Below are 11086 nucleotides of genomic sequence, written 5' to 3' on the forward strand. Positions count from 1 at the left end.
ATTTTAAGAAAAATGAGTAACCATTCTAGTTTGTATAGATTAACTCTCTTTACATTGAGGTTAAAATTAAGACTTTTGGAGCAGGTAATTTCTAAAGAGAAATATTTTGGAGAGCAGTTTTTTGACAGGACTGAGTTAGAATTCAAGATACAAGCCTGACTAAAACTATCATGAAACATTATAATTAATATCCCTAAAAATGAAAATATGCTTTTGGAATTAGAAAGATACAAAATTATTATTCTCCTTCCTGGAAAAGCACAAGGAAAATCTAGGGTTTTTATAATCATTCACAAGCCATGAGAGTTTCAAAATCAGTATCTCCTTTATTAAAATGCACTTAATTATACAAAGAGTAATTAACGTTGCCACCAGATTAGCATAGCAATTTACTACATGACATTGTAACTTTGTTGATGAGTCTTAGTTCATTTTATATATTGCATGAGACAAAGTACTAATCAGTCTTGTTGGAGAAAGGTTGTCAGAGCAAGTCTGAACAGAGAACAGTTAGTGCCAGGGAGAACAGAGGGACAGAGGAGCCCTCTAGAGGAGTTCACAAGAGAAGAGAGGGTACACAGCAAAAGGTTCTGCTCAAGTGTCCCCTTTTCCTACCCGCTCTTTGAGGCAATGGGCATAAAACATGGAACTGTGCTTTTTCCCCAGGAACTTTTTCTTGCTTGCTTCCTTCTGCTATGGACTGGAAGGACAAGGGATCCACATATTGACTTTGACCCATGCTTCAGACTAGAGCTGTGCATGGTGATACATGCGTTGGAGTGATACATTATCAAAACCAAGTGAAATAATTCCTGCATCACAAGCTGACTATATTCGTCAACTCCCTCCTGTATTTGATTAGTTGTTTTTTATTTTTCTATCTGTTTCAATTTATGGAACTTCCTTCTGGCTTCTTGTTTGTTTGTATTTGTTGCTATCATACACCGTTATTTCTGTCTTCTTCTACAGCAGCCAGGGTCCTTTTGACAATTAGATTTTGTGTTTGAATGAGCCTGTCTGCTGCAATAGCAGCTTTGAATGCTGTATAGAGAGTAGTTCTCAATGGATTGACTTTACCCAAGCCATCCTTCTTCTCCTGCAGAATGAGATCCACCACGATGAACACTGCACTGCTTGCAAGCGCGGCGTTAACTTGCAGCCCTGTGGCACATGTCCCAGAGCATATCACCTCAACTGCTTGGACCCACCCCTCAAAACTGCCCCCAAGGGGGTTTGGGTCTGTCCAAAGTGCCAACAGAAGGTAAGCTAGCCGGAGGACAGCATGCCAAGACCAGAAAATGGGAGAGACCTCGAATTTGTGTACCACTAAACTAATTTAACCTCTGGTCACACCTTAGGGGACTACAGTAGCTAAAGTAACACTGAGAGGCTTTTAGTGCAGTTTGCAGCATTTGTTTCTGGTATCTTCATCGTCCTAGACTTAGAACATACACTGAGTGCCTTAGCTTCCCTGTAATTGCATCTGCTGGGATTTGTCCTTTTAAAATGTCTCTTAACTTCCTTTGTTTCCCTTCTTTACCATAAAGCTGCCAGCATGTCGGGTTGCCATACAAGTAATGTAAATGTTACAGATGAGGGAGACAGTGTCAGAAGGAGACACTGTTCACCAGTGGATCTGAAAGCTGTGAGGAGAACACTTCCTTTTCTTTAAATCATGTTTATTACACACAACTATTGATCATAGTCATGTCAGAAATGCTAATTTGTCTAGTTGCTGTGAATAATGCTGATTGCACGAACAGGAAAACAATTACTAAAACAGTACGGTGTCACTAAATTGTAGAGCGGAGGCTTAGATTTTGTGCCTTAGAGTTCTTTGTGTTTAGCATTGAGATCACTGTTCTGTTCCTTTGAAAATGTCAAGGGGAAGTTCTACTATGCAGTTGCAGAGAGCAGAGCAGCCCAGGATTAGATCCACACTCTCGTGTTTTCATATGGACCACCAACTTCTCCCATGCTGAGGAGACAACACTCCTGGTAGTGTGGAGATCTGCTTGTCAGGGGCTGAAGAATGTCTTCTGGCCACGGCAACAAGAAACAGAGGATTTGTAATCCCCTTCTAGCACTGTTTGGTAGCGCTGTTTATAGTGATGCGTAAAGGAGTAAGCCCCAATGGAGATGGCTACTCAAATTATTCTCTCGGTACTTTTCAGCTTGCGAATTCTGAGACCAGGACCCTAGATCTGGTCCTGCAGCGCTGTGAGGCTGGAGGAGGAAAAACATTAATGCGTGTTGTTATGGAGTCCTAACTTTTTATTATTTCCTGGGCTTATAGGTGTTAAAGAAAGATGACAATGTGCCATGGACTGGAACTCTGGCTATTGTTCACTCCTATGTTACTCATAAAACAGGTAGGGATTAACGCAGCTATTGACAAGGGATTCCCTGCTCGTGACGGGTGATGCCATTTGAGTCCTTCACAGCACTAATATTAAAGTAGTGTTGTAATGCTACCAGGTATGATGGCATTATTAAGCAAAGGGCTATAAGGGGCTGTGACTGGGAACAGCAGGTCACTTCCTCTCCCCTTCCCCTTGGTCTGCTCCTTCGCTATCTTCTGTGTTTAAGGAGGCTGAGACTGATTTCTCAGGAACTTCACTCTGTGGAGGAAGCTATCATCAAAGTGGTGCCTTCCTGAGAACAGGGCTGAAAACAGGATTTTGAGGCAGAATCGTATCAGGCTGGGAGGCAGAGACTCACAGTCAGGCTAGGCAGAGCCATGTCACTGGGTATGTAGCACGATGCCAGACTAGCGTCTCGGATACTACAACAATATCAGCTCCTAATTGTTTCAGTATCACAATCATTAGCGTCAGGTGTCGTATGATATCTCTGCGCTAACTATTACTTCTTTTAGTTCCCTGTCTCACTCTTACAATGGGCTGTCTGGGGCATTAGATCATATTTGTAAGGAGCTTTGCAGAGGTCTGGTACTGTTATTAGTGTGCTTTTCAGCCAGGGTCGCTAACTATTGCCATTCCAGGTGGATGACCTGTTTTCAAATACCATTCACCTTTTTCCTGGAGACCTCCAGGACCCCATGTGGTCCAAGGATTAATTTTAATTCATCTCAAAGGTGCACTATAGCTTTGGGGTTGTCCTGTGTGCTAGCCGTTGATGTAGACACATGCATGCAAGCAGAAACTCCAAATTTATTTGGCTGTACCTGCCAACAAAAGGCTAATGAGACCAGAAACTCACCATTCAAAATAGGTGCCTCTGCTTTCTGTTGTCAAGTGCACAGTTTTGCTACATGTCCTTTTCTTAACTTCTGCATCTTTAATCTTATTGTTCTGCAGTCAAAGAAGAAGAGAAGCGAAAGTTATTAAAGAGAAGCAGTGAGCTGAAGAGTGAGCATAGACAGTTAGAAGAAAAAGATCGACTTCTCAACAATGCAGTGAAGGTAGGACACCTGACTGGGGACACTGAGTCTCCTGCAGAGATGTTTATAAAGAATTTATGCCTGAAAAACTGGTATTTTGTGGCTAGAAAATGATTTATTCTCCCAAGCTATAGATGTTCAAGTGTGAATGTGTTTCTGAGGAAGAACATGTGGTTTTCCTTTATGCACAAAAGCAAGCTGCTGTGGCAGGCTGAGGAGGAGAAATCACCTGAATTCCTGTTGCACACACACACCCCCTGTTCCCCCCCCTCAAAATAGCCATGGCTGCCTGCCTTGTAGTGCCGTACACAGCTCTGATCTACCCAGTGACTTTAAGGCATTTCCATTTTCCCGGTGAAAAGTTTTGTCACAAGCGTGTCCTCCAGTGGTAGCTGCTTGTCTGTTAGCTCAAAACTCTCGAGATTAGGTAGAAATAACCATCTTTATTTGTCTCAGGGGCTGAATGTTGTGACAACCTCTCCATGACTGGAAATGGATTCACAATCGTTTTTTCCGCAAACTCATTTCAAAGCTAAACGCTGGCTGGAGACGTCTCCCACCCATACCATGCTATGAGGACCAGTCTCTGACAATAATGACTGGGCTGAGTTCAAAGCCGTAATTCCTATCCTCCGTGGCTGAAGGAACTTATTTGGGGCTACCTCACGTCAGGCCCACTCTTACGGGGTAGCTGTTAGCTTGCATGGCAGTCTCAATAAATATTTGAAACTTCCTTATTCTGGAAAAATCAAAGTGGCAGCTGCAGGAGTAACTGGTCACTACTCGTTTTACCACTGCAGTTATCCAGAGGAGGCACGTTAAAATATTTATCACATTTAAAATAGAGTGGAAAGAAAAGCAATAACTTATTAAAAGACATCACAGTGGGGAATATTCCCCGTAAGTGTGTATAGCCACCATCAGCACTAGTGGAAACACACATGTGTATGAAGAAGTGACTCTGGGGTACGGGATATCTTTAGTAGGTAGGAGAGTGCAGTGGGGATGAGGTGTTTGGAAAAAGAAAAGCATTTGGGGATGCAGTCAGCTATCAGGGGTATGTCAGGGCTGTCAAAATCAGTAAGATTTCTACCTAAGCAGAATCAGGTTCTTTCAGTGGGCAACACTGTCTTATTTAAATGGTAATATCAGCTCGTTATATTTATTGGAGATATATCCACTTGAAAGGGGAAAAGCAATTAAAGGTGTGCCGGCACAGAGCAATTTAATTTCTGACATTTGCCTTAGCAGAGATTTACATTAAAGAGAACGCTCTCACACACACCACAGGTGCAATGGTATTATTTGGTAAAAACAGAACATGATTTATCCTTCACCTGAGATTTCATCTGTCTAAACCAACCTCTGAGCAGCTCCACGCAGTTGCTTTTCATACAACTTGACTTTCAAGTGAGCATTTCCCGCTTCCCCAGCACTGGAGAATGCCCCCCCTACCCTGGGCAGTCTAGACCGTAGCCAAAGAGGAGCCGTCTGCAGACAAGTAACCAGTTTCACCAGACCCCTGGGCCCACTGGGAGAAAGAAAACAGGAGGTTTCAGATATTAGAGAGGCTACTGTCCCCTTCCATCTTGCAAATAGGCTCAGGGCTTTGGGCTGTCACATAGTGCCTCGCAGGCCAGCTGATAGCATGAAGGATGGGACGTTAGCTGCAGCAGGACGCAGCTGGGGAGGGAAGGGAGGTTTACTGATTCTTTCTTACCTCTTCGTGGAGAAGAGGGAGATTTGGGATGCCTTCGTCTGGCTCCTCCTCTCGTGCTCATTTTCATGTAGGTTTGTATAAAACGTTTCAAGCGATTGTGGGGTGCGCTTTGGCCGCCCCATAGGAGAAAGGCTTTCTTGTGACTGCGGTGGTATAACAGTAGTGTGTTAGGTCAAGTTTTCTGCCAGAAAGATATTGACATCATGTTTAGAGAGATCAACTTATCTTCACAGTACTGACTCCCTAAAATGTGTGGCACATACAAAACGCATCATGGTGAGGTTTATCCCTCGAGCGTTTATCAATGTCTTTTGGCAAGATTTTGAGACCTCACTGGTGCCTCCGGTACTTTCCAGTAATACAGCTATTACAATCCCGTGCCAGTAATCTCTTTGGAGTGCAGAAGGCATTTCTGCCAGGCTGCCTAGAGGATGAGGTCAGAAACGTCCTCTGAATGCATTTGGACCGGGATGAATATTGTTACCTTAGCTGCTGCAGCGTATGCAGCACTGGTGATTACTCCATTCGTTAAGCTGTGGTTTTGCTATCCCCAAAGGAGAATATCTTTCATTTGAGCACGACGTGCGCTCAAGACACAAAAGGATGTTTGGAGAGATGTTTGACACCAATTTGAATGTATTCTCAGTCTTTCCTTCTCTCTCCCCTTCTCTTTATTTGACAGAAATGCTTAGAGCTAAAAACCAGCCTGTTGGCCCAGCAGAAAGGGACTCAGTCATCACTGGAACGTCTCAAAACCCTCATTAGACTGATACAAAACGAGCAGATGATTCAGGTTACCATGACGACCACCACCACCTCCTCCCTGCTAACTGTCCCCTGGATCAAACCCTCCCCTGCCTCCGCTGCCATGCACAAAGCCTTGCAGCAATCACAGGGTAACAACTGACAGAGCCGGCTGCGAGAGCGAGGAAGGGGGGAAAAACTTTATACACATGCGCAGAGGAGAGATTAAACTGAAACAAAGGAGATAAGGAACAGTCTCAGTTTTGATACGCGTAGAAACTCGCAAACCAATCAGTCCAGTTTGTAGGTCACTGTGGCAGCAGGTTCCCACGGAGCGGGTTGTGCTGCGGTTTTGTATTTGCCGAGACCTTCAGTGCTTATGAGATTTCTTTTGTTATGTTGGCCTTAATGTATTTATGACTGAGGAGGAACAGGAAAAGTATGGCCGATAGGAAGCGGGATATCCTTTTGTGGGGGGCAGACAGGTTTCCAGTTCTGCTTTAAGGGGAAAAATTTCAATGCAAAGAGTTAGTGAGCTAGTAGAGAAGTAGTTGGGCTGACAGCTGTGTGTGGGAGGGAAATCGGTGAGATAACCAGAAACTGAACTACTTAGGACTCGACATGGATTCTTATCAGAGGAACAAAGTTGGCCCCGTTGATTCAGGTGACCTGGAGATGGGGCCGTTTTGACCAGAACGGCGTCACGGACACTCACAGAGCCTTCGAAACAAAAGATCGGGTTTTTTTCAGTATTATTAGAGTTGAGAATTGCAGATATTTAAATAAAGAAACTGTATGAAGTTAGCATTTCTAGTAAAATATTGAAGTATTTTCATGCTGATGCTTCTGTATATGCGTTCCGAAGTATTTAAAAAAGTATGACTGTAAAACTCCTTACTTTTTTGCAGGTCCTTTTTACTTATTTTGCTATCGGTGTATTTTTCTCATGGAGTTTTTGTGCAAGATTTAGCATAAACCATAATAGTGGATATCTTTGGCAGGTTGGGTTTTGTTTTTTAAAGAGATTATTTTGGGGGTTTTCTTTTTTGTTAATTTTGGATTTTTTTTTTTTTAAGGAGAAAAAGCAAATAAACATTCTGTTTTTTGTTTCTTGCCAGTACAGATAATATGCCAAAAAGATAACTTTACATTTTTGTACTGCATTTTTATTGTTAAAAATATGTAACGTGATTTTTTAATTATTATTTTTGTTTTTTGCTTGCAGAAATATCTGCTGAAATGGTACAGGAAAAAAAAACTGCCTCAAGGGGTTGTTGTTTCTCGTACTGGATAATATCAAGAGTTCTGGGGGGAGGGACAGCCTATGGAAAACGTAAAGGGTTTGTTGGGTTGTTTTTTTTTTTTTGAAACTTGATTCCTTTTTAGTATTTTGTTGGATTTTAGCACATTTGGGAAGCGTTTAGCATTAGCCTGAGAAAATCCCAGTGCGCCTGCTTGTTTCACTAGCTAGTCTTCCTGATACTGCAAGGGTCCGCCTGGCCCCCTCGTAGGCCACAGCCCCCCGTCACTCTGCGGCCTGCCCGGGAAGGTAGTGATGGGCACCCCGGTTTTTCTCAAGGTCATGCACACACACCAGATGCCATCGTCTCTGTCGTTTATGAGTTCTCTGTCAATTAGCACAACAGGTACTTAAGGAAAGCAAGAAGCCACCAGAGCACGACACAAGGCTAGTCTCTCACATCAGCATATCACATGGTGCCGAATATCTTTTTTTTTTTAAATAAAAAAAAACCACACGAGGGACTGGCTTTTTCCGTCGCCCATCACTAGGCAGCACATGGTCCCTTCAACCATTTTCACAACTCCGGGAGAAACTGTGCAGTACTATACAAATCTATTTTAATACACAACACTCGGTTGAACAAGATTTTTATATTCTTTTATTGATGAACAAAGTGAACTAAGTAAAACACAATTGTAATACATTGGTTATTGTATGCCAATTATGCATTCTAATGTGGCTTGCAATGTAAATGTTTTCAGGTTTAATGATTTTTTTTCCTTCTCAGACAAATAAAAAAAGGAAAAGCGTGGAAGGTTGAATATGTGAAGAATTTCTGAAGAAGTGTCTTGGACTGTTAAAAGTAGTTATTTTGAAAAGGGGACTGTCCAGTGGATAGTGTGCATAGAAAAAAAAAGTGTTTGTCTTAAATATGCCAATGTAGTTTTACTTCTTTATGATGCATTAAACTTGATTGACAATTTAGTGGCGGTGTTGTCGTCGTGATATCTGCTGCCAAGGGGATGCAGCGTGGCCTGCCCAGGGCCGCTGCTGTGACCCCTTCCCCGGCCAGGCTCTGGCTGAGGGGGGGAAGTGACCGGTGCTGGTTTCTCCAGCACCGTCTTCAATTTTCAGATTTAAACGATGCCGGAATGACTACAATACTCGCTGCTTTCCTTCTTCCAGGAAGATGGCCTCTACCTGGAGGCCGTCGTGTCTCCCGGGCAGGAGCACCCTGTCCACCCCCTTTCTTGGCTTCCCACCTCTTGGAATAATTTCCCATCCCACTCTTCCCTGGATCTGCACGTGGAGACGTTGGCGGTACCTCAGATCTCTCCCTTTTCCTCTTGCCTGTCTTGTGGGTTGTGGTTTTGAAGTTTTCACCAGGATTTAAACACTGCGGTGGGCTTGGCCCGGATTGAGATGACCCGAGTCAGCTCGGGAGCAAGCCTCGGGCTTCGAGGCAGAAAAAGGTTGTTACCACAGGGTGACATGCTGCCGTACGTCGGCCAAGCTGGCCGCACGTGCTCCTTACCCACTCTGTGCGCTTGTGGGTGGCGTGGTCTTCGCTGACAGTGGGTCACTGGAGGGAGACTGGCCACAGACCGAGGACACGCGGTCGGCTGCAGCAGACCTGCTGGCAGAGCTGGGGGCTTCGGTTTCACACCTGCACTTCCAAGTGTTCTTCAAATGGGGGGCGGGCCCATTTTGTGAAGTTGTTTATCAGTCACTTTGTAAACATAGTAAAGAATGAGAGAGAGGTCCCTCACAGGGGCTGTGTGGTTTCTGGCCGGTGGAAGGGACAGAACTTCCCAATAAAATGAACCGAATGAAAGCAAGACGTTACAGCTGCATAAAACCTACCACAGTGGCTAATGGGGTTTTTTTTTGCCAGGAGTTGGGAGAAAAGGTATTTTTTTGTTTGACTGGGGGGGGGGGTTGCCTTGTCTTCACTTCCTGGCAGTGTCACCGTTTAATTTCGGGCTGCAATTAGCAGGGGAGCTCGGCGCTGCGTCCTCGCTTCCCCTGCAGCTGGGCTGCCCCCTCCTCCCTCCTGGCCTCTGCTACGGGAAGGGCACCCTGATTTTTCCTAACATTGCTTCCAATTTTAGAAGACACCTCTCCCCCCAAACCAGCAAAGCCAGAAATTGTAGGTAATCCTCCTCCTCCGCCTCCTCCTGCCACCACCCTAATCTAGAAACTCAGCACTGTGCTAACAGACAGGAGCCAATTACAGAGCTCTGCGTGTTGCCTTAATAATTAATGCGGTTGCAAGGGAGCGTAGGCTTACGCTAGCCTTTAATCTTCGATAGTAATTTAAATTAAGGTTTTGGTGGAGATTTGTAGGAGCCACAGTAGCCTCCGTGTTCCTTGCTGCGGCACCAGGCATTGTCTTTGAAAAGAATCGGGAGCTGCGGGGTTCCCAGCCTCCCCTCCCAAGCGAAAGTTATTTTTACAGCTATGCCAGACTTCACAGCTTCAGAGCTCTTTATTTTAACATGACAGACTGTTTTCTGTGCGTAGGACCTTTTCACATGCCATTAGTTATCTCGCAGAGGAGCTGCTCTGCAAATAGCCATTCAAATGAAACGTGTTGTCTCCAAGCCTGTCAGTTTTATATTTGCACCTCTTCAAACGTAATTTCGCCTACTCTTCCTTCTCTCACTGCCTCCCCTTCCTCAGAAAAGAGAGGAAAAGGAACTCTTCTGTCTGTTGGGAAGTAACACGGAGCAATGCCAGCCCTTCCCAGCAAGCAAAGTGAAGAACGCTGGCATGGCTTGTTTGGGTCAGGATCTCGGACGTTTTTCAGGCTTCATACTCCTAGAGGGAGAAGCTACGATGGATCCACTATGCCCTAAAGGCTCAAAAATCAGGAAGCAAAGTCAAGACCCCTCAATTTTTTTTTATATTTAGCTCACGATCACTGGCAGCAATTTTTGCACGATGGATTTAACGGTAGCGTCAGTCCAACTAGTGGCTTCTCTTGCGGTAGCCCTCTATGTAAGGATGACAGCACAAACCCTACAACAGCTGTATTAGGAGTTTATTCTACGTGCCGACATACTCATCGCATGCTTAGTTTCCTAGCAGTTTGATGGCCTATTAGGAACACTTAAACTTTTAGAAGAGTGCATTATAAACTGATGCATACTTTTTGTTCTGTGTTCTGCAGGTCCTCTGTAGTTGAAAAGAGAGACATTACACTGAAATGAGTGGCAACAGCCACATCAGATAAAATTCCACTCACTTTAATCAGATTTTGCCAACTGCAGCTTATTTTGCTTAGGAAATGAAGCCTGGCTTCTGAGATCAATCACTAGTGACTGACTGGTGCAAACAGAAAATGCCAGGCTCCGCTTCTGTAAGCCACTTTTAAGTTCACCATGGTGAATATCATTAAAGGAAAAGTGGGGTTTTTTTTCTTCCCTTAAAAAAGCAAACAAAAAATTGTCATGATAGAAAAAAATACTACAAAGCGTACACAGGCATATAGAGATTCTAGCCAGGGAGCAGGAAAAGAAAAAAAAAGATGCCATTGCTCTTTGAAGTTGCTGTTTGCATTTGTACTGGCAGATTGCAGATGACTTCTGTGCTGTTTAAATGCAGCAGAAATGCTACACCCCAACCTTTGATTATCAGCCTCACTCATTAAGCAGTTACCACAGAAATTTTAATTCACTTTTGTATTTAATCTTTGGGCTTGAGATGCAGCAATAAATAGCCTTTCCCCTCAATATTCATGCTGGAAACATAGGTGGCTGGCAATCCAGTTGCTGTTGACGAAGCACTCTTCCAGTGCCGAGACGTAAACTTTGCCGCGAACATCTCGGTGCTTGCGCTTCGTCCGTTCCGCGTGGGAACTGCGCTGTTTCCTTGATCTTGTGTACTCCTGCCCCCCACTACGGTTGTGGCTAGACTGCAGAGCAGCAGTGCCGCCGTGATTGCGGCTCTCCATCGCCTGCCGGCCCAGCGAGCA

The 11086-nt window shown here is 44.3% G+C and overlaps 1 protein-coding gene across 1 annotated transcript in view; it reads left to right on the forward strand.

Annotated features, from left to right (window-relative positions):
- The window catches only part of PHF21B (PHD finger protein 21B), a 165052-nt gene extending 156958 nt beyond the window's left edge, over window positions 1-8094 (forward strand). Inside the window, exons 12-15 of the mRNA XM_069806934.1 lie at window positions 1103-1261; window positions 2297-2372; window positions 3321-3424; window positions 5806-8094. Of these exons, the coding sequence (XP_069663035.1) occupies window positions 1103-1261; window positions 2297-2372; window positions 3321-3424; window positions 5806-6030 (564 nt within the window). The 3' untranslated portion in view covers window positions 6031-8094. The remainder of the gene's footprint in view (window positions 1-1102; window positions 1262-2296; window positions 2373-3320; window positions 3425-5805) is intronic.
- The last annotated feature ends 2992 nt before the right edge of the window (window positions 8095-11086 follow it).

Source organism: Haliaeetus albicilla, chromosome 19 (genome assembly GCF_947461875.1).
Source record: "Haliaeetus albicilla chromosome 19, bHalAlb1.1, whole genome shotgun sequence".
NCBI classification, from domain to species: Eukaryota; Metazoa; Chordata; class Aves; order Accipitriformes; family Accipitridae; genus Haliaeetus; species Haliaeetus albicilla.